We start from the raw sequence: 26,339 nt of genomic DNA, 5'->3' as shown, positions 1-26,339 counted from the left end.
TGTATCCGGTCAACGTTGGATCGGCCTCAAGATACTTTAATTTTACGGCTTATGGGACGATGCTTGTCCACAGACCCTCTCTCAGTGTCGCGTGCCTAATCTCAGGCATGTAGATGGCTCTGCATGGCAGTGAGCTGCACTTCGTAGAACCAGGGGGAGTGCGCTACATTATTACAACGCATACTACATGCAGGTCCCCCACGAGACAGAATCATGTACATGAGCAAACAGGAAGTACAGTAGTACGCAAAGAAGTCCAAAGAAGCAACAAAGTCTGTCTACTACAGCAAAGGGGCAGAAAAGGCAAACAGCATTAAATTTTGGGGAAAGGTCAAAAGAAAGACATGCATACCAGGATGGTCACGCATATACCCAGGGGTACATCTGCACTTGATGGGTTTGTAATGTAGATGTCATGTCGTTCAGATGAGTCCGCAACCCCGGCTGTGGTTGGGTGATTAATTGGAGACGGGGGTGGGCAGACGCATGACTTGACAAGAACCACGGGTCCCTGTCAGCGACCGTTGTCAAAGAGATCGATGGCGAGAAGGGTACGGGACGTGCGTGGATGCCAATCATAAAGCCTGACCACCCAGACTGAGTTTGACGGACCTGCCACTGCTGTCCACCAACGACCTCTCATTCGGCAGAGCAGCGGTACCGCACCTTGCCTTGTGTCGCCGTATCTGCGGTCCTAAGCCGGAAGGCCACTGCTTCAAGGCCCTATTGGGCGTTACACTAGAGGTGTTGGCGTCAAGACTCCCGGGGGGTGTGGGGGTTTAATCCTGAGACGACCCGAGAGTATCGAAGCAGCCCAGCCTATTGTGTAGCAGCGCACAGCATATTCAGGGCTGTAATCAGTGAGATTTGCCTGAGCGGGGGGGTGGTTGAGCAGGAGAAGGGGAGGGTGGAATCATTGGCCGCAAACGGGCAAGCTGTATTATCTATCTTATCCTAACACATCTTGGACAGGCCGGATGTGGGGACCTTCTGCCCGAAATCAAGGTATGGCGGATGGTGACGACAAAGGTCGGGCCAAGGTTCCTGCTATCTACCACACAGTAGATGATCGGGAGGGGCTGCATGAGAAGCAGATGAGACAAAAATCTGATTTCTGTAGAAGTGAAGTGGCAGCAAGGACCATCACAATCAATTGGGATAGATTGGAAGATCGATGCACCGGGATACTGCAGTAAATGGAATGATGATTTGAATTTCTTTCTTGGAGGGAAATGGAAGAGGAGCGGCGCTACGGCGGGACTAAGTGGCCACTAGTGACGGAGGCCCACCGCGCGTTTCCTTTCCTTCTTCCCCCCCTCCCCACCCCCATACTGGATTGATTGACTTGACCTGCATTATTGGGATTCCTCTCCCTGGCTAGTTAAGTACTTAGTAGTTCTTATTGTAGTACAACCTTCCCTCTCCCCTCCTCTCGGCCTCCTCTTCTCCTCTCTCCTCCTCCTTCTCGTCTTCTCCTCAATTTCTAGTCTTCCCTTTCCACGTCTTCTACCCTCAAGAAGTCGTCTTCCCCCTCCACCCGAGGATCACCTTCATTCCTCCCTTCCCCCTCTTGATTCACTTCTGTTGGGTTATTACTTAGCTTCACCTTATCTCCTACCCTTATCTTTCGCTGACTTCATCGTCATTTACACTTTCCACTCTTCCCACTCTTCCCCCCCACATCCAACTCATTTCTGGATCGCCTTGGGGTTCTCGTGTTTCTGGTTCCCTTTATCATTGTGGGGTTGGGCGTATCTTAGCTTGCTATCTGCTGTGGGTAACCTTCTCTTCCCCATTCCATTCCCAATTAATTGGCTTCTACCCCATTTAATGATCTACGCTGCCGTGTATCTATCACCTATTGTCTGTTCTTCATCACTTGCGAATTCACACATCGCATCTCCTTCATGATTCTTGGTTCCCAGACATACTTTCGCCTGGTTTAGATGCTCTAGAGTTAGGTGTTTGTGGGGAGTATGTCATCGGAACCCCACTCCCATCGCCCCCCTTCCTATGCAGAAAACAATACGCGTTGTTGAGCCTCTAGTCTGAGATACAGGTGCTAATTTTATCTAAATACAGAACCGAGTTGCTCCTTGGTGACTGCATACGCGCGTGACATCCTGCACGGTCTTCCAAAAATTAAGGAATGCGCTATTGATTGGCCTCGTTTGCACTGTCAGGATATTGGATAGAGTCCATCGCAGGTGATATTTATCGCAGGGGTACACGAAGTATAGAAGGATTCTTCTTAAATTATGGCCACAGTTGTGGTGCAGCAGCAGACGCTGCGACACTCGACCCCTCCCCCGACGGGCTTGACTCCCGCATTGAGTCTGAACAGGACTTCGTCTCCCATCCCCAACAAGCATATACCTGTTTGCCCCACGGGTCCATCTCCAATTAATGCTCATGCACCTTCTCCACCTGTTAAAGACAGTTCTAATGATCAGACCTCGTCGCTCTTATATCCACCCGATAAATCCCGTCGACTGACTCATTCACCTACGGTGTATACAATCGACCTCAAAACCCTGTCCGCTTCTTTGGAGCATTTGGCCGCCCAGCCGCTGCCACATCCTAACTTGGTATTTCCATGGCTGCACGGTCTTCATCCAGATAATCACTTGCAGGTGGGATTCTTTACGAAGGGAAAACGTTCTCTCCGTCGAACTCCAAAGTGTTGGCGGGGTATCACCATTGTCAAAGTCGGTGGTGATCTGTCCTCCTGCAGGATCAAGGGTGCGGTATCTCCAGAGGAAGTTTTGGCCCCGTCGGGAGTGGAGTTCCTGGCGATTGACCCTCGGGAAGGCTTGTCAGTGCGCAACTTCCAGATACAGACCGCAAAGTTGGCACCCTTATCTGACATTATCGTCTATGGTGAGAACAGTGCAACCCAGCAACAGATTCTGGATATTGCAAGGCGAATGGCAACGGCACAGCATAATTGGAGGATAAAGAACGATCCGGACCGTAACTCTCCCGCTTATAATACCTTTGTTCTAGATTGTGAGTAACATGGGTTCCGATTGCGGGTTACGCGAGCTAATCAATCTCTAGGTGCCTTTTCCGAGGTTGAGAAGAAAGCGTCGCACCTGGTGGCTATCAGTTCCAGTGGCCAGCTTACGGGGCAGGTCGTGGATTTCTGTAAGCGATATACCGATGTTCTCTGGTTCCAGTCTAACATGTCACTAGTCCAGTGGGAACGGTTGGAGATGTGTGAGATGTCCAAAGCCTCCGAAATTTCAACCAATGTCTGGCTTGGCCCTACACCCGACTACCTATTACGGCCTGGGTCTTGCGGGCCTGCACCTACCGAGAACTTCGATCTATTGATCGAGGCTAGCGAGCTCGCAAGCATTCCTGGCCCGCGCTTTTTGGCAAATCTCAATAAGCAACTCGAAGAAGGCCCACAGAAGCTGGAGTTTCCCTCGTCCGGTTCGATCCTTTTGCCTTCAGGTGAAACCAGAGAGATCGATGATCTGGTGAACACGGTCCGCTGGATCTATTACTTGGCCAACCCGGATGAGCCAGACCAAAAGGCTGATGCAGACGGCGATATTCCAATGATCCCCCTCACCAAGACAGCGCGCAAAATCCTCATCCATTGTCCAGACGGCTACACTGAAAGCTCACTGCTAGCAATTGCTTACTTGATGTTTGCAGAGGGCATTTCGGCTCCGAATGCTTGGCTCAGACTGCATTGTGAGAAGAAGCGGAATTTCTTTGCCTACCCGTCTGATATAACCTTCATGAGCGGCGTACAAAGACGACTATTGCAGGAAAGCCCTGCAACTCGATCACACAAGATCAGAAGCCTTCCTGATCCCGCTTGGTTCAGATATTGCGATGGTTCCCTTCCAAGTCGGATTCTGCCGTACATGTACCTGGGTAACTTGTCCCATGCCAACAACCCAGAGATGCTTTCCGCATTAGGGATCAAGCGCATCCTCAGCATAGGCGAAACCGTTTCGTGGAGCAGCACTTCTGCTAAGGTGGACGAGAAGGATATCCTACACATCACTAATGTTCAGGACAATGGAATCGATGAGTTGACAAAGGAATTCGATCGCTGTCTGGACTTCATCCGTAAGTTGATATGTTGTTGACACCCATGCAATGAATGCTTACTAAGATTGGTCGTTTAGGACAAGGAAAGCACGACGGGATGGCCACCTTAGTGCATTGTCGCGTGGGCGTCTCACGTTCAGCGACAATCTGTATTGCCGAGGTGATGGCGTCATTAGGCCTCTCGTTCCCCAGAGCATAGTAGGTCCAGTCGATCAATATCGCATGCGACTTCCGCTAATGTTTTGCCCCAGCTGTTTTGTCCGAGCACGAAGGCTTAACGTAATCATTCAGCCTCATCTACGATTTGTGTAAGTTCCAGCTCTACACCTGCTAAGCATCTTCGTGGACTTTATTAACTAACGCTTATTTAGCTACGAGCTTCTTAAATGGGAGGAGTTACAATTACAGAAGCGAAACAAGCCTGCAAGACGGGAATTAGAGTGGGCTACCGTGGCTCGTGAGATCGCATTGATGAACAAACCCTATTCTAGACAGTGAAAGCGACTTCAATCATGCAGGAAGCTTGCAGAAGTGTGACCTTTGGGAGCTGTGCCCCACTCGCCACATTCCGCCGTGTATCCTTTATAGGGAGACAAACCGTGTCTCCTGCGACAAAACGAAAGACAACAGATATGATGATGACCGATATGTTTGACATGAGGGCACGAACAACAGCTAAACGATCTACTTTCTTCTTCACCATTTGTTGATTTTGGGCGTTTGAGGGGACATAATCTAATGGCACTGCGATGTTTTTTACGCGACCAAATATATGCTAAGTGTTGTGTGTATGTGTGGGCTTTTTCCAGGGCGGCGTTATCGTGGCTTGGCTTAGGAATCGGCATGTCTATCGTTGAACGGTTTGATCTGCTTACTGCCATTAATGTTGGGTTTGATCCTGGTATATTTACGCTGCTCGGACGCGCGTCGTCTCTGTTAAATGCCATTTTCGAAGTCTAATGCCCGAACAATGCGTGAACTTGAACCTGGCTGGATTCTATTACAGTACGAGTAGTAGACTGTATGACTAATGTATCTTTGTCATGGTTAACTACTAAAGACTGTATCTGTATAACTGAACAAAGTTACTAGTAGTCTCAGAATTATCCAGCAGTTATCATATTATTGATACCTTTCTTCAACAAGCTAGCCAGATGTAGTCACGTACTCATTACTCCTGACTACTAGATACACTCTTTCACACCCATGAATGACATACTATCGGCTTGTTCAGCTAATTCAACACCGCTCAAATACCCTATACAACCCCTTCAAATCCGCCACCTCCACCACCCCCCGGAGCAGCCGCGTCGTAGCAACCATCCGCGCCCTTAGAGCCGGGAAAACCACATGTTCCAGCATCCGCGCCATTTGCGCCCGTCTCTGCGTAATAAACTCATCTTCCCCTTCTCCCTCCCCTTCTGCTTCATTACCATTCTGCAAGTTCGGAGGCGGTGGCAACTGTTCAGGGGTATAAAAAGCCGCAAGCTCCCGCAGAAACGTGCGGAAGCATTCCTCCTCGTTTGCCCAATCGACATATGGACCTAGTCGGAGGAGGAATCGGGGGAGTTTTCCCAGGCTGGGGAGGTAGCCTTTCAGGAGGAGGGGGATGGAGAGAAGGTCCCCCTCTGGCGAAATGTCAAGGGAGAAGTACTCGTTTAGCATTTCGCGGCGGTCGATGAGGGTTTCAGCGACGAGGTCGGGGGCGTTGGTGAAGATTTCGTTGGCTTCTTCTGTTGTTGTTGATTCTTGGGAGGATTGGCTGCGTTCGGTGTCTGCGGCGATTCGGAGAAGGTCGATGAGTTTGGGTGGTGGGGACAGCTTGATGACTCCGAAGTTGGCAAAGTCTGTAAGGCCGATCTGATAGAAGAATTCGGTGCAGAACATCCCGTAGTCGATTAGGTAGAGTTTCACGCCGGATTGGATGGCCGCGATCCGGCGGCGTTCGTCGACGAGACCAACGTAGGTGTGGGAGGCGATGGTTTCAGTTAGGGTGTTGTGCATTGCGTTGCGTACGGAGGCGCGGAGGTTCTTCACGGATGTGAAGCTGATGCGGTGGGGTTCGCGGGAGGTGGTTTCGTATTGGAGGCCTTCGTCGAGGACGGTCGTGTCTGCTTGGGAGGCTGTGGGCGTGTGTGGTGTGGCGGGGGTGAGCATGGAGGTGATTTTGCGGACTTTGGAGTCGGTGCGGACGAGGTTGTTTTCATATGGCTTTTTGGTCGTGGATGGTGTTTTGGGTACGGTGTCTGTGCCTTCAGGGTCGCGGTTTGCGGGCTCCATTGTTGTTACACCTGGGAGGAGGGTTTGGGTTAGGAAGGTCCGGCTTGAGTCTACTTGGGCCAGCTTGGAGCGGATCTCGTTGCAGATGCATTCGATGATTTCGTCTTCGTTGAGGAAATTCACTTCGCGCTTTGTGGGATGTACGTTGACGTCGACACGTTGTGGTTCAATTTCGAGGTCAATGTAGACAAATGGGTGGCCTCCTTTGGGGAGGAAGCTGGAGTATGTTTGCTCAACTGCTCGCTTGATGGCTGTGGATTCGACCGAGCGGTGGTTGATGAAAAGAAGTATGGTAGTTCTTTTGACATGGTAGTTTGCGTTCGTGGCAAAGCCAGATGAGCGAAACCCCAGCTTTTCATCTTCAATGTTGAATTCGACAAGTTCGTTGGCGACTGCACTGCCATGAATTTGACGAATTCGGTCTATTGTATTTGCAGCTGCTGGAGTGGAGACACTGACGCCTGAATCACCATGCTTGCGGCAGGAGAAGGCCACGCCTGAGCAATGGACGGAGTATCGACCAACTACATCGAGGATTTTGGCATATTCTTCACTTGCTGATCGGAAAGCCCGACGTCTTGTCGGTACATTGTAGAACAGGTCCTCTACCTGGGAGCCAAATGAGCTGTTGTAGCCTCAAAGATAGAACTGATATCTCACTCACTGTTATTTGCGTGCCGCCGCGTCCCGCGGTTGCTTTGGGCGCAGCACTCTGTCCAGGTTTAGGGGGAACAAGCTTTCCATCGCTATAGTGTGCTCTCCATGCGCAGCTGGACCCAGCAGTTTTTGTGGTCACAGTCAGATGGGCAATATGGCTAATACTTGCCAAAGCTTCACCTCGAAAACCGTACGTGCCTATGGATGAAAGGTCTTCGAACTGCTTTAACTTGGATGTTGTGAATCTCTCGCACAGAATGGGCAGGTCATCTCTCTGTATCTCACAATCAGCCACTTTATCGCTGGACGATCTTGCTCGCTCTACTTACGTCGATGCCATGGCCATTGTCAGTAATCTGCAGGAGCTTCAATCCACCGTCTTTCACCAAAATCTCGATCGATGTCGATCCAGCATCGACAGCGTTCTCGATTAGCTCTTTCAACGCATGCATAGGAGCCACGATAATCTCCCCTGCAGCAATTTTGTTTACAACATCGGGATCTAAGGCCTATGTAGTGTCAATACCTAAGCGAAAATACGACAAGAAGTGGGAACTGACTTTAATTCTCTTCGGCCTCTGTGGCTCCTCACTGTCCTCTGCAGACCTCTTCGTGCCTCGAGGCTCCATATTGTCCAAATCCATCTGTTGATCCATGGTTTGGTTTTATAGCAAACAAACCGAATCAGCAAAAATGTTGCCGTTCCAGATTCTGCACAACTATAGGAATTGTTCTGAGCCACGAGTTTGATATAGAGCTAATATTCACCCGCTGGAAGCACGTGACACCGAAAATGACGAGAAGTTTGTTAGCTCATGAGATCTCAGCTATAGCTTGACCTCAGCTAGATGTATTAACCTGGCAGGCTTCTAGAAGCAATGGATGTTGACTGGAGGCGGTGGAGAAAGACTGGCTGAAGGATCGGAGATAAGCTGCGGAGAGCCCATGACTGATTAGTAGCCGCGTTCATCCCGCAACCGTCGAACCTCCACCGCGTGGCCCCTCAAGATTCCATACCCATCCCATTCCTTGTTCTTCCACCCCTATCTTCAATGCTTGCATCTCTCGCTTCAGCTCCAACGGAGCAGCCATTCTTATGTTTGAATGATGTGGCCCTCCAGACGGCCATTCTTGGCAGATGAGGAGCTTGGGAAGAAGGACGATGACCATCGACTCCGGACAACCCATACCCAACCATGGCGCTCAAAACAATGGAAGCCACCTCGGCCGCGACGATTCGTGTTAGGCATTGTGGCTCTATATTTGCTATATCTGTTCTTCAAAAATATGCCAACTGATCTTGCTCCTGCTCCGGAGCGGTTCAACCCTGCATTTGCTCATGCGCGACAGGCCGCATTTCGGTTACAGCAAGAGCACCTGCAACAACAGCAATCGCAGCAGCAGCAGGAGCTTCAACCTCCGTCATCTGGCGCTCCTCCGCAAGGCCCTCCCGAGCGAAGCGAAGCCGACGCAAGACCTAGTGATGAGCTCTATTACAATGGAAAAATCAATTTCTACTATTTGGCTAAGTCACTACATCGGTTTCAAGGACAAGTCTCGCGCTATCAGAAGCCAACCAGTCACGCCGTTGTCTTTGCTGCTGCAAGCTTGGAAAGTGTGTCGGATCTTCTTCCTCTTGCCTGTCAAATGGCAGGGAGAAGGCTCAACGAAGTACACATGGTGCTGCTGGGAAGGGACGACGTGTCAATCGAAGGTATTCAGCGGGTCAATGGTATAGATGATGCGAATTGCCCAGTCAACTGGCATGGTACGTTTTGCTAGGTGTCAATCCACCATCATCTTCCTCAAGGTACTCATTTATTTGTTCTGCAGATGCTAGGCCAGACTATGCACAATGGTCAACAGATGCCCGTATGGAGAGAGCGGTAGTGGCGGGTCTCACTTATGTTCGCTCCTACCTCCTTCCGCAAGTGATCCTGACACAGGGCGAGCCGATGGAAGAGCACTTCTTCTGGCGCGGCGTTCAAGGCTGGACAGATGAATCAGGTGTACCTCATGTCTCTCTCCCTAGCGCAGCAAGGGATCTCATGTGGATGTCTACCCTGGACAGTGGCGCCCTTCAAGGTAACCTTCGAAATTTTGTCGGTTAATGTCTAGCTCTGTGCTAATGTCTTCACAGCCTGGAATAACGTCCAAATTGAATTTCTCGTCCATGCTCCTTCTGAGTCCTCGGGTTCCCTGATCAGGTTAATCCGGACGTTGCAAAATGCGGACTATCTCGGCGGGACACCTAGCTTGACCATTGAATTGCCCCCTCAAGTAGACCCAGAGCTCCTTCGCTACATTAAGTCTATAAAATGGCCTCCTCACTCTTCTGGAAAGGTCACTCTCCGCCGTCGAATCCAGCCACATGACATGAACTCCGCCGAAGCCTCCTTGAAGACTGTTGAGGCCTTCTATCCTAGGGACCCAGCTGTGTCCCATGTGCTTGTGCTCTCTCCACAGACGGAGCTAGCCCCATCATTTTATCATTACTTGATGTATACCATGCTAAAATACAAGCATTCCCGCACCAAACAGCTGTCTACCAAGCTTATTGGCATCTCGCTTGAGCTTCCCTCTTCTCATGTGACTGACGGCGAACCATTCGAACCACCAGAAGCTGACAGCAACCATGTCTCCAGCCCGGGCGATGGGGAATCATTGCCTCTATTTCTTTGGCAGGCCCCCAACAGTAATGCAGCTCTATATTTCGGCGATAAGTGGGCCGAATTTCACGAGTTCTTATCGAATCGGTTCATTGTCCAGGAAATTATGGGGCAGCAATCACCGCAGGAGAAGCTCATATCGAAGAAATACCCCGCCGTGATGGAGTACCTCCTTGAATTTATCCGAGGCAGAGGGTATTACATGCTTTACCCGACATTTCCTGCCAAGGGGAGTTTTACCCTTGCTACGGTGCACAACGAACTATACCACGTCCCCGAAGAGTTCGTCGAGGATGATCAGCCTCAGGTCACCGAACCGTCACCAGAAGCGATAACAGATCCCTCAAAGCCGCTTACACCAGGTCCTGCGCAGGGGCTCGGTGTCGTTGAGAAGCCACTGAGTCGAGCCTCAACAGTAATGCCGCTTCTTGAACGATTTTCCTTCAAGCTGCCTAGCATTGATTACTTGCCACTACTATCCTACACCGGTGAAAAGCTTTCTGGCTATGCTTATAGCCGGGGCCTCGATGAGTACAGGGAATGGTTCCGTACTCGGTATGGGGGATGTTCCGATGAAAGCCTCAGCAGCCAAACGGGTTCAGGGGGCTTATTTTGTTTGAGCGGATGAATTTTTCTGCATGTAAGGAGGCATGATCTGGGGCTATAAGAAGCTGCGGCTCATACCCTATGTAACTTTGTTCAAAAATCAAGTTATGCCGTTATCACTACTCTGGTAGAACATTCCAATAGATGCCTTAAGGCTGAAATTGCAGTAGTTAATCTCTTGGCGGGCGCTGTCTTACATAAGCGGTGGGAGCTCCACAGGAGCGCAACGCCCGAGCGGCGACGAAGAGCGAGCTCTCTCTGCTTCCCATCAACAAGCTTATAACCCAATCCCAACTTCATCGCTTAGAGTGAGGAGGCTTATCGCGTCAAAGCTCCCACTCTCACCCTCATCACTCGCGTTTTCCAAATATCCCGTCTACCCGCGTCCCCGAACACATCCCGACTACTCGCCATATAACCGTCAGAGATGGCGCAAGACGGCGAGCGGTCAGCTCCCGCCGACAAGGGCAAGGGCAAGGTTGACGATATCAAGGAGTTGTCTGGAGGAAAGAAGACAGCGGCTGATGAGAAGCCACAAGCCGATGGCAAGCAGAAGGATGACGAGTCGAAAGAGGGTAGGTGGACATGTCGAGTCAGGCCGAGGACCTCCCGATGCCGCACCTGACATCAGCTAATGCTGTGCTCTGACCGAGGCGCTAACATGCTGGTTTATACAGAAGAGCTCAGTGAAGAGGATCAGCAGCTGAAGAATGAGCTGGAAATGCTCGTGGAGAGGTTAAAGGTACGGGGATGAAGCTGTTCTGTTGGGGTCCCGAGCGATGACGTTAACTCTCAACCTGCCATCTAGGAGCCCGATACCTCGTTGTACGCCCCTGCCTTGGACGCAATTAAGAACTTCATCAAGACCTCGACATCTTCTATGACTGCCGTTCCCAAGCCTTTGAAATTTCTAAGACCGCATTATGATGAGCTCACAGAGCTCTATGACAAGTGGGCAGTTGGCCCGGTTAAGGTTCGTTGCCCGTCATGCAGACCCTTCTATCAACCTAACCATGCATGTCTCTCTAGGACTCGCTGGCCGATATGCTCTCAGTTCTTGGCATGACCTACGGAGATGAGGAGAAGCTCGAGACCCTAAAGTACCGCCTTCTCACCAAGTCCGAAGACCTCGGTTCTTGGGGCCACGAATACATCAGACACCTGGCGCTGGAAATCGGTCAAGAGTACCAAAACAGGCTGAATGCTGAAAAGGATGTACAGGACTTGATTGATCTGTCGCTGTCTCTTGTTCCGTACTTCCTGAGCCACAACGCCGAAGCCGATGCCGTCGACCTTCTCAGTGAGCTTGAGATCATCGAGGAGATCCCGCGCTTTTTGGACGAAAACACATACGCAAGGGTCTGCTTGTACATGGTCAGCATGGTCAATCTCCTCACATACCCCGAAGACCAGCAATTCCTTCGCACCGCCCATGAGATCTATGTCCGCTACAAGGAGCTCACCAAGGCCATTGTTCTTGCTATCCGTCTGAACGACATTGACCTCATTAAGAGCGATCTCAATGCCACTTCGGACAGGTCCCTCAAGAAGCAGATGGCGTTCCTTGTTTCCAGGCAACAAATATGGCTTGACCTGCCTGAGGAAGAGGAAGACCAGTCCTTCATGGACTGCTTGAACAACACCTCCATCCCCAAGCACTTCAAGTCTCTTGGAAAGGAGCTCAACATCCTTGATCCCCAGATGCCGGAAGACATCTACAAGACGCACCTCGAGAGCAGCCGCGGTGCTGGCCTTACGAATGTCGACTCCGCCAGGCACAATCTTGCCAGTGCCTTCGTCAACGCATTCGCCAACGCTGGGTATGGCAACGATAAGATGATGCTTGTGGAGGGTGACAAGGGCCCCTGGGTCTGGAAGACAAAGGATGACGGCATGCTGTCGACAACGGCTTCGATGGGTATGCTTCTGCACAGGGATGTCGAGATTGGTCTGGATAAGATCGACAGGTATACCTATGCCTCGGAGGATCAGATCAAGGCTGGTGCATTGCTTTCTATCGGTATCCTCAACTCTGGAGTGCGCATAGACTCCGACCCTGCTCTGGCTCTTCTCAGTGACCCCGACAATCTCGAGGCCAAGAGTGTGCCCATGAGAGTTGCTTCTATCATGGGTCTTGGTCTGGCTTATGCCGGATCAAACAAGGAGGAGTTGCTTGAGGTCCTACTCCCCATTGTTGAGGATGGGTCCTTGGACATGCAGCTGTCTGCCATGGCAGCTGTATCCCTGGGTCTTATCTTTGTGGGATCTTCTAACCACCAGGTCAGTGAGGCCATTGCCACCACACTGATGGACGAAGAGCGGCAGAAGCACCTCAAGGATAAGTGGACTCGCTTCATGGCCCTGGGTCTGGCGCTCCTGTACTTCGGTCGTCAGGAGGAGGTCGACGTCATCCTTGACATCCTGAAGGCGGTCGATCACCCTATGGCCAAGCCGACTTCAGTCCTCGCTTCGGTCTGCGCCTGGGCGGGTACTGGCACCGTCCTGAAACTGCAGGAGCTCCTTCACATCTGCAATGATATCATTGATGAGACCGAGGAAAACAAGGGTGATGAGCTTGTCCAGTCGTATGCTGTTCTGGGTCTGTCACTTATTGCTATGGGTGAGGAGGTCGGACAGGATATGATCTTGCGGCAGTTCGGCCACCTAATGCACTACGGCGCCAGCAACATCCGCAAGGCTGTTCCCCTTGCTATGGGGTTGATCACACCCAGCAACCCTCAGATGAAGGTTTATGACACCCTGTCCCGGTACAGTCACGATACCGACAACGATGTCGCAATCAACGCCATTTTTGCCATGGGTCTTTGCGGTGCTGGTACTAAGAACGCCCGTCTGGCACAGCTGCTTAGGCAGCTGGCCAGTTATTACCACCGCGACCAGAACACTTTGTTCATGGTCCGCATTGCCCAAGGTCTCTTGCACATGGGCAAGGGTACAATGACCCTGAACCCCTTCCACACAGACCGCCAGGTCCTCTCGCGCGTATCAGCCGCAGGCCTGCTCACCGTCCTGGTGTCCATGATCGATGCCAAGCAATTCGTCCTCGCCGAACACCACTACCTCCTCTACTTCCTCATCACCGCCATGTACCCACGCTTCCTTGTCACGCTCGACGAAGACCTGCAGCCTCTCACCGTCAATGTCCGGGTCGGTCAGGCTGTGGACGTTGTTGGCCAGGCGGGTCGCCCCAAGACCATCACCGGCTGGCAAACACAGAGCACGCCGGTGCTGCTGGCCTATGGCGAACGTGCAGAGCTCGAAGACGAGCAGTACATTCCTCTTAGCAGCACCCTGGAGGGTCTGGTCATCTTGCGCAAGGTAAATCTTCCGTACTACTAATATGATGAAGCATAATGCTAATGCTATGACAGAACCCCAACTGGGAAAGTTCCGACTCGGTCTAAGGGTCCTTCGACGTGACACGACTTTGTGGGTGAGCTGAGCAAGGGGCATATTGCTCAGGTACTGTGATTTCATGTAATCAGCACGAATTGGAAAATAGCAGGCACCGATTGTCATTATGTTCGATCTATCAATTAGAACTGGTGGATGTGGCACGGGTGATCATTGCTAGTATGATTTCTAGGCTTATATATGTCTGAGAAACCTCAATTGAAATAGGTTCTTTCGCCGATAAGGTTAATGATAACTAGTAGTACTATTACACTATATCATAGAGTGATTCAAGCGTTGTTCCTTGACACCGTCCGTAGATATATATAATACTATGTTCTGTAGCGCTAGACTCCTGCAGTACTAGTACACGCGAATCAGAAAGCGATGAGCGACTTCAGAATTCATGCATCAGGCAGATCATCGGTTCTACTATCCATCACTAATATGGGGATTTGTTACACTTCTCTTATTCTAGGTTCGGTATATTCGTTGAACATCTAGCTATCCTGGACTATATTCTCTGTAGGACCTTGGAGGCCTCCAAAATAGGAAACTAGGGCATAGGGCAGCGGCATCTTGACTTTTCCGCGCATCAATGCAGTGGTCGACGCCTTCATCGACAGCGCAGACTCACGCTCCACGCTATACGCAGTCCGTAGCTTATTTTGTGAGCTGATTACGGCATCGAATACACTACATCATGAAGCTCGATCCGAAAGCGATCCGCTACCTCACGTCTGAGGACTTCCGCGTGCTCTCCGCGGTATGCCCCTCCCCCGCCCTCTGGTCGCAGCGTGCTGTCTGACAGCTAACAGAATTGTGTCGCAGGTTGAAACCGGAAGCAGAAATCATGAGGTCGTACCCACGCCTTTGATCGCGCAGATTGCTGGCCTCCGCGGTGGTAGCGGAGTGCACCGGTCTATCTCCAACCTCGCCAAGACCAACCTGATCGCTAAGGTCAAGAATGCGAAATGTACGGTTGTCGCCTTTGCTGCTATACGGAATTGAGTATAGGCGAATCATTTACTGACATGTGCTTGTTAGATGATGGATATCGTCTCACCTACGGAGGTCTCGACTACCTCGCCCTCAACGCCCACCAGAAGCAAAAGTGCATTTACTCTGTCGGCAACCAGATTGGCGTTGGCAAGGAATCCGACATTATCGTCGTCGCCAGCCACGAGGGAACACAGCGCATTCTGAAGATCCACCGTCTCGGTCGTATCTCTTTCCGCACCGTCAAGACAAACCGCGACTACCTCCGACACCGTAGCACAGGCTCGTGGATGTACATGTCGCGCCTTGCCGCGATGAAGGAATATGCATTTATGAAAGCCCTCCGAGAGAATGGCTTTTCAGTCCCCGAGCCTATTGCCCAGAACCGCCACACAATCGTCATGAGCTTGATCGATGCGTTTCCGCTACGACAGATCTCCAAGGTCGCCAACCCCGCATCACTGTATTCGGAGCTGATGGATATGATCGTGCAGCTGGCGCGGTTTGGTCTGATTCACGGTGACTTCAACGAGTTCAACATTCTTATCAAGGAAGAGGAGGACCCGGATGCCAAGGGGAAGGGCCGTGAGGGTGACGAGGATGACGAGAATATCCGGCTGGTGCCAGTCATGATTGATTTCCCGCAGATGGTGTCGATCGACCACCCCAATGCGGAGATGTACTTTGACCGTGATGTCAACTGTATCAAGCGCTACTTCCAGCGCAAGTTTCACTTCACCAGTGATTCTCCCGGCCCTTTCTTCAAGGATGCGAGGAAGCAGCTCATCCAGAACCCCGGGAAGCGGTTAGATGTGGAAGTTGAGGCGTCAGGATTCTCGAGGAAGATGGCGCGCGAGCTGGAGAATTATATGAAGGAGGTTGGCGCCAATGGCGACAACGACGAAGACAAGGAAAGTGACGAAGAGGAGGAAGAGGAAGAGGAAGAAGGCTCCGGCTCTGAAGGGGAGGAGGATGATCGCGAACAATCGCAGGAGGTGGACGAGAGTGCCCGGCGACTTGGGAACCTGCAAGTATCAGACGGGCAGTAGGCAGCACACCAGTAAATGATAGTAATGACCATGACGAATATAAAATATTTCTCATTCAGCCAAATATTAGATTGTCCAAAATCTCAAATCCCATTCAGTTAAATTATCTTCAGGACCTTTTTCAAAATATCCGACCAAAAACCACACCCAAACCTCACTACGGCACCCGACGCGGCCAACCGCGCAATTTCACGTTTGCTCCCGACGAACTTTCCGCCGGGCATATCAAATCAATCTTCCCTCCGAATATCACAACCCTCCCTCCCCGTCACCACTTTCCACACCTTAATCGGACACATTCAATTAACCCAAAATGGTCCGACGATTCTCCAAGTTCCCCAAAAAGCCCGCCGACTGGGTCGGCCCCGCGGCGCCTCTCTCCCAACGGAAGCAGATCTTCCTGTACGCCATCCTATACTTTCCATACCAAACCTTTTTCTATTCATTCCCCTACCAATAACAAGTACCAGATGACTGACAATCTGAAATCACTGATATAGTCCCGACTTCACAATCGCCCTAATCCGCACGCCCTTCCTTCCCCCCCGCTACGCCACCTTCTACGTGCCGCTCAACTTCAACAAACTGGATATGCGCGATTACCTGCAGCGTCTGTACGGCGTGGGCGTCGTCAGCGTGCGCTCATTCGTCGAACAGCAGAAACTGACGAGGTTGAAGTCCCTGGGTCGCTATGGATATGGAAAGATCCGTCGCCCGCAGTCTAAGAAGAAGATGACGGTCGAGATGAAGGAGGCATTTGTTTGGCCCGAGGCGCCGACGGATATGGCTCCGTATGTTACCCTCTCTATGTATCTGTTTGATATTGTTGTTGTTGTCATTGTTGTTGAAGGATTGGTGGGTTGTGGAAACAATGCTGACTATATGGGTGTTTGTGTGCAGATGGGAGAAGGACCAGTTCTTCAAGGCTCAGAAATACCAGGAGGAGATCCAGGATAAGCAGAAGCCGGATGCGGGGATGAAGGCGGATGAGAAGGAGAGGGAGGTCTATAAGGAGGATGCGAAGAAGTTGTTGGAGGGTGCTAAGCCGTGGAGGCCGACTTGGAAGGCTTTGGGGTTGGGGCATTATGAGAGGCCGTTGGTTAAGTCGTGATTTTCTCTTTCTCGTTGATATGCTGGTTTAGAAATTGTTTGTTTGGTATATCATTTGTTGGCTGGGTTTAGACAGTTTGTGATTGATGCTGTCGTCGTGTATTATATTATATTACCTACTTTGTGTTCAATACTATCATTGTGTCTGGGATGAGCAGGGTGAAATAAATATAGTATTCGGTTGTAACTGACATAAATATGTGTGGAATAGAGGATATGTTAACGCTTGTAAAGGAAAGTGGTCGCTGCGCTTTGAAGGACAATAAGAGAACAAACAACAAAGCAGAAGTACTATCTACACGGGCCATTCTGTCGTGTTGGGATTATATAGTGAATGAATTAAGAGCCCTTACAGCCGGCTCTCGATGAAGTGGGTGTGCTGACCAGGCCAGTGGGCATCGGGCCACACCTGTCGGATAGCTTCCCAGATATGCCTGTCAAGTGTTAGCAATATGCAACAGCAAGAACGGAATTTTAAAGTACTCACGTTAAATATACGATCTCGAGTCCTTCACTGACTTCCTGCGGCACGTCCTTGACATCCTTGCGGTTGTGATGGGGCAAGAGAACAGTCTTGACGCCGGCGCGCAGCGCACCGATCAGCTTCTCCTTGATGCCACCAACAGGCATCACCTTGCCGCGGAGCGACACTTCTCCGGTCATTGCAACACTGGGAGGCACCGCTTTGCCGGTGAATAGCGAGATCAGACCCATCGTGTGTGCTAGACCTGCCGAGGGACCATCCTTCGGGATGGCTCCGGACGGGCAGTGAACGTGCAGGCTGCGGTTCTTCATGATATCCTCGGTGGGGTCCGCGGTCAGCCCAAGCTCGAACGCATGGGCTTTGACCCACGTCAAGGCTACCTCTACACTCTCCTTCAGCACGTCTCCCAGCTTTCCGGTGAGCTGGACCCTGCCGTTGCCTGGCATGTCTGCAACTTCGATGAACAGAATGCTGCCTTGACCTCCAGTGGAATACGCGACAAGTCCAGTGACAACACCGGGACGGCCATGCTTTTCGGCGATTTCTTCGTCAAAGCGCTCGATACCTAATATTTCTTCCAACTCGTCCATGCTCACCACGGGGTTGTACGCATCAAGTCGGCCTGCATCGCCCGCATCCGCAAACTGGACAGCCTTGAACCGACAGACCGAGCCAAGCTCACGCTCTAGGTTACGAACACCCGACTCCCTGGTGTAAGACGTGATAATTTTGTCAATTACTTCGTCAGACAGAACAACCTGACCATCGGAAAGCCCGTTCGCCCTGATTTGCTTGGGAATGAGGTGTCTCTTGGCAATGTGTCGCTTCTCAACCGTGGTGTAGCCAGACAGAGAGATAGTTTCCATCCGGTCAAGCAGGGGTGCCGGGATAGTGTCCAAAGAATTGGCAGTGGCAATGAAAAGCACCTTGCTCAGATCAATAGGGATGTTGATGTAGTGATCCGAGAATGTATGGTTCTGCTCAGGATCCAGCACCTCAAGCATGGCTGCGGATGGGTCCCCTTGGAAATTGGCGCCTCCGACCTTGTCAATCTCGTCAAGCAAGAACACTGGATTAGCAACGCCAACCTTCTTGAGACCACTGACGATTAGTCCCGGCATCGCAGCAACATAGGTTCGCCGATGGCCTCGGATTTCAGCCTCGTCTCTAACGCCCCCCAAAGAGATTCTGTGAAACTTGCGACCGAGCGATGAGGCCACTGATCGTGCCAAGCTGGTCTTACCAACGCCTGGTGGACCAACAAGCAGGAGGATGGGTGACTTGTCTCCCATGCGGCGAGTCTTCAGCATGTGCAGCTTTGTCTCAACAGCGACTCGATCTGTCTCGGACAGAACAGGTACCTCCTTCTCAAGATCGCCTCCATCGGATGCCTCGAGCTCTTTCGACAAGGACTCAATCTGGCGCTCGACATCTCTGTTGGTAGACTGCTTGAGTCGGAGCACGGCCAAGTACTCAAGAAGTCTCTTCTTGATCTTCTCCAAACCGTAGTGATCATCGTCTAGCTGTTTTCTGGCTCTCTTCAATGTCTCCGGTCCAAGCTGGTCCTCGGTCATCTTAGTCCATGGGATATCCGCAATATTCTCGAGGTAGGTCCGGCAGACACCGTACTCAGCATTTGCCGGGTTCATTTTACGAAGACGTCGCAGCTCCTTGTCGGCAACCTTTCTAGCCTCAGGGCTAAGCTGGGCCTCTTGCAGTCTCTGCTGCAGCTCATCGACTTCGTTTGATTCCTTGTCATCGTTGTCATTGTTTCGACCGGCTGACAACCCGGGTGGCGTCAGTCCGCTGAGACCAGCCATCGCCTTCCTTGCCAGAATCTCGCGGTCACGGGGATCGATCTGATTGATATCAAACCCAGAGCTAGGAAAGCTGTTGGTGGTGATTGTTGTGACCTTCACATTGCTCTTAATGCTCTGTAATTGCCTAGTTAGGATCTCCACAACTCTCTCTAGCCTTATTTTGACGTCAAGCGACGCTAATATGCGAAGCTTCTCTTCAAAGCCGGAGTCAGCAACGTCCGCCATGAAATCGGCTAGTCTACCTGCATGGGAGACATCGGACTTGGTTATGAACAGCTCGAATTTCCGGGCAATGAGTGGGGACAGGCGGCTTCCCGGAGATGGCAGCAACGAAGACAGTCGCAGCAAGGTCAGGAGCTCGCGAGAAAGTTGTCGCAGCTGTTGAAATAACTCCACTGTTTCAGCATCGCCGGAGACTGTTTCTAGAAATAACCAGATTAGGCAATCGTCCAAATAAGAAGTAGCAACAACAGGGCATGGCAATGAAAGAAAACCGACCTTTCTCATCATGAACAACAGCTTCAGCCTCGAAAAACGGCCTCTCCTTCAGGACGCGCCTGATGGTGAACCGCTGGACACCCTGGACCACAAGAGCCGGCTCCGAATAGGCCCGGCGCTGGATACCGATCACTTTACCAACGGTACCATGTCGAAACAAATCCTCCTTTCTGGCTTGTCCAGCATCAATCATATCAAACTCCTCTCTCCGGTCCTCATCCAAGCTTCCATCGTCGATGAGTCGTTGACCGTCCTTGCTAAGATACGGTGAACTGAGGGGAACGCATCCGAAAGTGATAGCCGTTCCATCGCGCTTCGCCACGGCTGATCGATCAACGATTGTCGAAAGTAAGTTGGCGAGATCCGGGCGATTCGAGACAGGAATACGTAGCGTAATGCCAGGAAGTAGGACCGATCCTTTGGGCAGCGGGACCAAGGGGAGCTTGGTTGTTCTGCCGCTGTTGGAACCCATCTCGGTATGCCAGGACACAAAGGCACACACTCAGTGGCGATAACAGGATGAAAGGTGATGAGAGGTGATATGAAAGGTTGGTGTCGTCTGGGGAACGATGGTAGATCAGGTAGACAGCGCACGGGGCTGTCGTGGCGGTCGGGTTATAAGGCAACTAGTAGAGGTGAGGTTCCACTGTTCCAGAACCCCGTCGATAGATGAAGGCGTGACTCTGGGGAGGAGATCCAATCCGATAAGCGCCCTTCTCGCCGATGCCGAGGTTCGCACGGGGCAACGTCAATCCCCCGTCTGCGGAAACCGGAGTTCTGCAGCACAGCTTCCGCTCTTCCAGAACATGCCATGGCAGGCTGTGAATCCCTGAAGACATTGTGATCAGTCTACTCCGTATTTTCTCTACTGAAACTCCGAGGAAAAGTAAATTGACCGGTGCTAAGCAGCGTGTTGGGGCACCCACGCCCCAGAAGCACGAGACCCCCAGGAAAGGCGGTGTCTCCTCATCCGGTAACATTACCCGGGTGTATAATTACCGCCGGGGCTGGGCCGAGTCGTATGACAAACGCAAAATACCGAGTAAAATACCCAGCGTCAAATGTCAAGATTGTCCGTGAAACATTTCCCCTCAGTGCTTTAGAGTCGTGCTGCCCACTTTTCTGCTTAGTACTTTAACGCTCGCGATATCCTTCGTCTGAACTAAGGCAATATACATCTCAACTCCACTACCTACTGATCAATCCAATCGCTTCCTGCATACACCAACCATCGTCACAATGGCTTCTGCCCCGCCCCACGCCACCAACCCCTCATCGCGCAAGACCTTCACCATTGGCACGCGCAAGTCCAAGCTTGCTCTGCTTCAAACAGACCTGGTTCAAGCGGCGCTCAAGCAAACATGGCCGGACTATGAATTCAAGATTCACTCCCGAGAGACCGCAGGCGACCAGAACACGACCATTGCGCTCCGTGACTTTACGACCAAGAACCTGTGGACCCAGGAACTGGAGGACCTTCTGATCGCTGGCCAGGTTGACTTCATTGTACACTCTCTCAAGGGTGCGTTTCCACTCGTTCTTTATCTCGCTCAAAGTGACAAAATTAACTTATCTCTATCATTACAGATGTGCCGACTCTTCTCCCCTCCTCCTGCACCCTCGGCCCTATGATGAAGCGCGAAGACACAAGAGACGTCCTGGTCATGAAGAAGGGCCTTTCATACACAAGTCTGGCCGAGCTGCCAGAAGGCTCCGTCGTCGGCACTTCATCCATCCGTCGGACCGCCCAACTCGCCCGTCGCTACCCCCACCTCAAAGTTATGGATGTGCGCGGTAACATTGGCACTCGGTTGTCGAAGCTAGATGCAGAGGATGGCCCTTTCACGTGCCTCATCCTGGCTGCTGCTGGTTTGCTGAGATTGGATCTGGGCGATCGTATCACCAGCTATCTGGATTCGAAGAACGGAGGAATGCTCTATGCTGTCGGTCAGGGTGCTCTCGGCATTGAGATCCGGAAGGATGACCAGCAGGTGCTGGATATGCTACAGAACATCGGCCACAAGGAGACCACTTTTGCTTGCTTGGCAGAGCGGAGCCTCCTGCGTACCCTTGAAGGTGGATGCAGTGCGCCGTTGGGTGTTGAGTCCGAATGGGTTAATGGTGCTTTGAGGATGCGGTCCATTGTGGTTAGTGTGGATGGCAAGGAGAGCGCTGAGGTTGAGGTTGATGGGGCTGTTGATTCGCCTCAGGCTGCGGAAGAGTTCGGTGTTACGGTGGCTAAGGCGTTGGTTGAGAAGGGCGCGGGCAAGATCCTGGACGAAATCCAGCGCAACAAGCAGACTGCTTAGGTATAGAGGCTGTAAAGACTATGTGCTGGAGATGCTGGTCTTCTCCTTCACGGGAGATATGATGATACAATGGACATATTTAGATGGATACCCCATATGAAAAAAGAAAGGTGTTACGTGTCTGCTGAAACTTATTGTCATTTACACTGCTGAACAGGCTATCTGGGAGATTCACGACCGGTTGCGCAGTATTCTATCATTTGGTGCTCGTATCACACCGGCCAATATAAGATGGCCAAACAGCAGTTAGAGGTATATATATAAGTTTCATACATATCAACCCCGATTCAAGGTATTGCCAGAGCCTCTTGGATTCGCCTCTTTATATTCATCCCAAGCTCTGGCCTTCATTGTTTCTTCATCAGCCAAATCCATATCATCTTCGTCAACCTCAGGCTTCATGCCTGACTTCTCTCCCCCGCCTTCGATGACATTACCCCTCCTTTTCTCCTCTTCAAGATATTCATCAATCGTCATAGTGGGTAGATTATGTCCCGATCGGAAAACCCCTTGCTGAAGCTGCGTCCTGCGATCAAGCAACGTGAAGGGCTGCATAGGCTTCCCCTCCTTGCTTAAAATAGGTCCGAACTTCCCTCCTCTGAGCAGTTCGGCAAGTGGGGGATCCAACCGTTCGGAGTAGCTCGACTCGCTTGTCTGATTCCGCCGACGCGGATCATCCTGCAGTGGATCTGCGGGATTTGGTGCGGCATTGCGGATGATTGACAGCATGGTCAGTTCTTGCGACAGCAGATCCAAGGACTGGAACGATTGGTGGATGTAGAGGTTGATCTCGGCGATGTAGAGTTTCCGGACGTCCTCATCGTCGCTTTGTAGCCGGTTTTGGTTATTCGCAAAATACTTGAGATAGTGTAAGTTAGATCGCCCATTAGTAGAGAGTGAGCAAAGCCTATCCAACCTCTAGTTTCTGCTTCAGCTCCTTCTCCTCCCTGAATCGGTTTATCTTCACTTCTCGGCGGGTCGCAGCATCATTGGTTGTAGTCAGGGAAAAAGAGGAGGGGTTAGAGGTGTAACGCTCATAAAGCTTCTTGTCTTTTTCGTTGAGGACGTCGTAATCGTCTAGTCGGGCGAGGAAGCGTTCATATTGCCCAAGCGCACGTCGGAGGAGAGCTTCGCGGTCCGAGCTGTAGGTTCTTTGGAGAAGGTCTGCGAGATGATATTCTACAGTAAGGTATCTGGAGGTAGGAAAGAAATTAGCGCATTCTCATGCAGCTCAGCTAGGTATGTCATAGCTATACTGGATATCTGTAGTGGAGATGTCCTCCAGAGGTTCGTTCGAGCTGAACAGAGACAGCAAGCCCACTAGCCGCTGGCATTCCTCAAGCTTGGCTATTGTTGCGTTGACATCACTGCGGTACGCATCTGTGTTGCTGTCGGGGCGGGCTTCCAAAGCAGACTTTTCAGCTTTCGCTTCCGCAAAGAGGGATCGTAGATTTTGCGGCTGCTCCATTGCGCTGCTTCGCGGGATTGTGAGGGGTATGTTGTATGAATTCAAAAGATCGCTGGAGAATGACTGCCGATCGGCAGATATGAGGGCTGTTTCATACACCGGCGTTTCTTTCTTACATGAATTACTGCCCAGTATCCACCTCACTAAGCTAAGCACGGTATGATTCAAGTCATGTGATATGTACACACCATCAAGCATGGTTGATCTCTGAATGTCAGAAGCAGATTTACCTCGAAACGACTGGGTTGTATTATACTGTTTTGAGAAATCTGTACTGGAACCAGGGGAAAAACGTAGTTTTACACTGCAATCTCCGGCAGAAACCATGCATGGGTTGCCCCGCGTATACAGACTTTGCCCCGCGGTGCTTCCCTTTTGGAAGTATATATAGTGACATACTCGTAGAACTTATTACTACTCGACTCTACTAGTAGTCCTGTTATGGCAGTACCTCAATGAATCATGTCTTTGTTTAATTGCTCCCACAACTACTACCAGCTCGTTCACCCAATAGCTGTCACACAGATCAATTCTGACCAACTAGCTGAGATTCAAGTAATAGCAGGTCTCCATCTTCCGCTGTTTGTCACCGTTTGTGACACGACTACCGGCTGCCAGTGACTGCCCCCAGTGAAACATTCACATCGTTCTTGACTTGATCATACCTTCAATCACTGGTTACTCAGAGAGATAAAGCCATATCTCATCTTAGATTTGTTATTCAGCATTGCGAATCTGTCTTCTTCAAAACTAACTGTAGGATAAGACCACAATGCCATCAGCTCACGCTTTCGATATGAGGATAACTTCCGATATTTATAAGCCTGATCAGCATTTACCCATGGAGACAATGAAAGTGTGCGCCGTGACCATGACTGAGGATCTCCAGGAAGATGACGGATCATCAGATGAATCCGACAATGACGAGCGCGAAGACCACAGCAAAACAGGAGTTTCACAGCAACGGATCACCCAAAACGCAAAATTTAAAGCCCTGTCAGTACCTGAATCTCTACAATCTGAGCATACATACAAGAATGCTAATATCTATCAAGTCTTGCACAGCGTGCTGATACAGGCCCCATCCACGATGTCAGTGTCACCCATGATCTGCCGGACGCTCAGCTTTCCACTGCTCACTTGGTAGCAAAACAAGATCTCGGAATTGGTACGCTGGACCCAAGAGAGTACCAATTGGAACTATTTGAGAGAGCAAAAGTGCAGAATACAATCGCTGTACTTGACACAGGTATTATCATGAGACGGAAACTTTTTGATGTGAGGTGAGCTAATTAGCATGTAGGCTCCGGGAAGACTTTAATTGCAGTGCTGCTACTCAAACATACTTTGGAGAAAGAACTAAATGATCGCATGGAGGGGAAGCCACATCGGATAGCCTTTTTCCTTGTACGCTTCGAAACCTCCTGATCTGGAATAGATGCTCTGACACAGGAACAGGTAGATAGTGTCACGCTCGCATACCAACAGGCCGCGGTGTTGCGCAATAACTTGGACCAGAGTGTCGGGCATTTCTTTGGGGCCATGGGAACCGACTTGTGGAGCAAAAGTGTTTGGGATCAGCACTTCCAAAAGAACATGGTGATTGTCTGTACAGCGGAGATTTTGAATCAGTGTCTGCTCAACTCCTACATCAAGATGAGCCAGATCAACATCCTAATCTTCGATGAAGCGCACCATACAAAAAAGGATCATCCGTATGCACGGTGTGTATGATCTGACATGAGACACATACATAAGCTAATCTTAATTCAGCATTATACGTGATTCTTACCTTGAAGAAGTTTATTCAAAGCGCCCAAGGATCTTTGGAATGACTGCATCACCGATCGACACAAAAGGTGACATAGTAGATGAAGCTACGTATGTTAACAGGTCCCCAGTATCAAATGAAATACTAACGATTAATAGAAGACTTGAGAAGTTGCTTGACAGTAGAATAGCTACGACGTCCAACATGTCACTTCTACGGCAGGTGGTCAGGCGTCCAGTGGAGAGAGTATGGTCCTTCAACAAGTTGGAGCAACCGTTCGCCACTAGCCTGTATAAGCACCTTGAAGATCGTTTTGGAGACATGGCGTGCCTGGAGGGTATATTCAGATTTGCTTGGCAGGCCAGCTCTGAGCTAGGCCGATGGTGTTCAGATCGAGCATGGGCTCGTGCTTTAGCAGATGATGTGTTGCCCAAACTCGAAGGTAGTGTTCGCAAGACTGCAAACTCAGAAACATCATCCAATGTGCCCGAAAGTGCCTATAAGGAGATCTTGCGGATAACGGAAGCTAGTGAGATTGTGAAGAGCTATGCTTTCAGCAGTCCTGAGACTTTTGGCCAACTTAGCCCCAAAGTGCAAGTCCTTCGTGAAGAGCTTGCCCGCTACTTTGGACGACAGACGGAAACAAAATGCATTGTCTTTACGCAGAAGCGCTACACAGCTTTGATTCTGGCTGAACTTTTTCAAACCCTGAATATTCCTTTTCTTCGGCCTGGTGTGCTTATTGGTGTCCGGTCTGGGGATTTAGCAGGAATGAACATAACGTTTCGTCAGCAATTTATTTCCTTGGTCAAGTTCAGAACCGGTGAGATCAATTGCTTGGTAAATACCCATATCTGTCTCCCAGTGTATCAATTGCTGATCAATGTTAGTTTGCTACATCTGTCGCTGAAGAGGGACTTGATATTCCTGACTGTAATCTGGTCGTCAGGTATGTTGGTAACTCTGCCGATCCCTACCTAAGTGCCTGATCTAATCGAATAGGTTTGACTTGTATCAAACGTTGATCCAGTACGTGCAAAGCCGTGGGCGTGCGAGACATTTCAATTCAACGGTGAGACCAGAATGCCAGAAGTGTGTTGCAGAAACTGATGCCCGGGATCTAGTATGCGAGTA

The 26,339-nt window shown here is 50.7% G+C and overlaps 10 protein-coding genes across 10 annotated transcripts; 6 read left to right on the top strand and 4 right to left on the bottom strand.

Moving 5' to 3' along the window:
• Nucleotides 1-45: 45 nt before the first annotated feature.
• On the bottom strand, nucleotides 46-636 carry BDQ94DRAFT_141064 (uncharacterized protein). The gene has a single exon (XM_026765742.1). The coding sequence runs from the start codon at nucleotides 577-579 to the stop codon at nucleotides 361-363; it is 219 nt and encodes a 72-aa protein (XP_026627904.1). The 5' UTR covers nucleotides 580-636; the 3' UTR covers nucleotides 46-360.
• A 1,448-nt stretch (nucleotides 637-2,084) lies between these two features.
• pps1 (tyrosine/serine/threonine protein phosphatase PPS1) lies at nucleotides 2,085-4,689 on the top strand. Its single transcript, XM_026769750.1, has 6 exons — nucleotides 2,085-3,009; nucleotides 3,061-3,147; nucleotides 3,196-4,089; nucleotides 4,149-4,269; nucleotides 4,323-4,379; nucleotides 4,443-4,689. The coding sequence occupies exons 1-6, from the start codon at nucleotides 2,259-2,261 to the stop codon at nucleotides 4,567-4,569; spliced, it is 2,037 nt and encodes a 678-aa protein (XP_026627903.1). The 5' UTR covers nucleotides 2,085-2,258; the 3' UTR covers nucleotides 4,570-4,689.
• Nucleotides 4,690-5,310: 621 nt separating this feature from the next.
• On the bottom strand, nucleotides 5,311-7,664 carry BDQ94DRAFT_169189 (mismatch repair ATPase MLH1; the record flags this gene model as incomplete). The annotated part of the gene is made up of 4 exons (XM_026771234.1): nucleotides 5,311-6,960; nucleotides 7,016-7,282; nucleotides 7,338-7,517; nucleotides 7,569-7,664. The coding sequence occupies 4 exons, from the start codon at nucleotides 7,662-7,664 to the stop codon at nucleotides 5,311-5,313; spliced, it is 2,193 nt and encodes a 730-aa protein (XP_026627902.1).
• Nucleotides 7,665-8,012: 348 nt separating this feature from the next.
• Nucleotides 8,013-10,397, top strand: BDQ94DRAFT_141061 (uncharacterized protein). Its single transcript, XM_026765741.1, has 3 exons — nucleotides 8,013-8,776; nucleotides 8,842-9,093; nucleotides 9,149-10,397. Exons 1-3 carry the CDS (start codon nucleotides 8,113-8,115, stop codon nucleotides 10,303-10,305), a joined length of 2,073 nt encoding a protein of 690 aa, XP_026627901.1. The 5' UTR covers nucleotides 8,013-8,112; the 3' UTR covers nucleotides 10,306-10,397.
• Nucleotides 10,398-10,549: 152 nt separating this feature from the next.
• On the top strand, nucleotides 10,550-13,937 carry BDQ94DRAFT_141059 (proteasome regulatory particle base subunit RPN1). The gene is made up of 5 exons (XM_026765740.1): nucleotides 10,550-10,858; nucleotides 10,961-11,025; nucleotides 11,092-11,256; nucleotides 11,313-13,622; nucleotides 13,676-13,937. Exons 1-5 carry the CDS (start codon nucleotides 10,711-10,713, stop codon nucleotides 13,706-13,708), a joined length of 2,721 nt encoding a protein of 906 aa, XP_026627900.1. The 5' UTR covers nucleotides 10,550-10,710; the 3' UTR covers nucleotides 13,709-13,937.
• Nucleotides 13,938-14,400: 463 nt separating this feature from the next.
• Nucleotides 14,401-15,745, top strand: BDQ94DRAFT_158766 (protein kinase RIO2; the record flags this gene model as incomplete). Its single annotated transcript, XM_026768998.1, has 3 exons — nucleotides 14,401-14,463; nucleotides 14,529-14,673; nucleotides 14,745-15,745. 3 exons carry the CDS (start codon nucleotides 14,401-14,403, stop codon nucleotides 15,743-15,745), a joined length of 1,209 nt encoding a protein of 402 aa, XP_026627899.1.
• Nucleotides 15,746-15,982: 237 nt separating this feature from the next.
• BDQ94DRAFT_141056 (mitochondrial 54S ribosomal protein uL23m) lies at nucleotides 15,983-17,007 on the top strand. The gene is made up of 3 exons (XM_026765739.1): nucleotides 15,983-16,147; nucleotides 16,246-16,536; nucleotides 16,646-17,007. Exons 1-3 carry the CDS (start codon nucleotides 16,059-16,061, stop codon nucleotides 16,854-16,856), a joined length of 591 nt encoding a protein of 196 aa, XP_026627898.1. The 5' UTR covers nucleotides 15,983-16,058; the 3' UTR covers nucleotides 16,857-17,007.
• On the bottom strand, nucleotides 16,999-20,363 carry BDQ94DRAFT_16325 (putative LON domain serine protease). The gene is made up of 3 exons (XM_026769702.1): nucleotides 19,658-20,363; nucleotides 17,343-19,581; nucleotides 16,999-17,289 (listed from the first exon to the last, which is right to left on the bottom strand). Exons 1-3 carry the CDS (start codon nucleotides 20,127-20,129, stop codon nucleotides 17,205-17,207), a joined length of 2,796 nt encoding a protein of 931 aa, XP_026627897.1. The 5' UTR covers nucleotides 20,130-20,363; the 3' UTR covers nucleotides 16,999-17,204.
• A 359-nt stretch (nucleotides 20,364-20,722) lies between these two features.
• Nucleotides 20,723-22,104, top strand: BDQ94DRAFT_16295 (porphobilinogen deaminase). Its single transcript, XM_026769641.1, has 2 exons — nucleotides 20,723-21,179; nucleotides 21,245-22,104. Exons 1-2 carry the CDS (start codon nucleotides 20,897-20,899, stop codon nucleotides 21,964-21,966), a joined length of 1,005 nt encoding a protein of 334 aa, XP_026627896.1. The 5' UTR covers nucleotides 20,723-20,896; the 3' UTR covers nucleotides 21,967-22,104.
• BDQ94DRAFT_16292 (IGBP1/TAP42 family protein) lies at nucleotides 22,105-23,531 on the bottom strand. The gene is made up of 3 exons (XM_026769634.1): nucleotides 23,223-23,531; nucleotides 22,883-23,159; nucleotides 22,105-22,824 (listed from the first exon to the last, which is right to left on the bottom strand). The coding sequence occupies exons 1-3, from the start codon at nucleotides 23,432-23,434 to the stop codon at nucleotides 22,243-22,245; spliced, it is 1,071 nt and encodes a 356-aa protein (XP_026627895.1). The 5' UTR covers nucleotides 23,435-23,531; the 3' UTR covers nucleotides 22,105-22,242.
• Between the last annotated feature and the right edge of the window lie 2,808 nt (nucleotides 23,532-26,339).

The sequence above is a fragment of the Aspergillus welwitschiae genome (assembly GCF_003344945.1).
Source record: "Aspergillus welwitschiae strain CBS 139.54b unplaced genomic scaffold BDQ94scaffold_11, whole genome shotgun sequence".
NCBI lineage: Eukaryota > Fungi > Ascomycota > Eurotiomycetes > Eurotiales > Aspergillaceae > Aspergillus > Aspergillus welwitschiae.
Note: the sequence above shows the minus strand (reverse complement) of the source record. Positions and strands in the feature narration are given on the sequence as shown.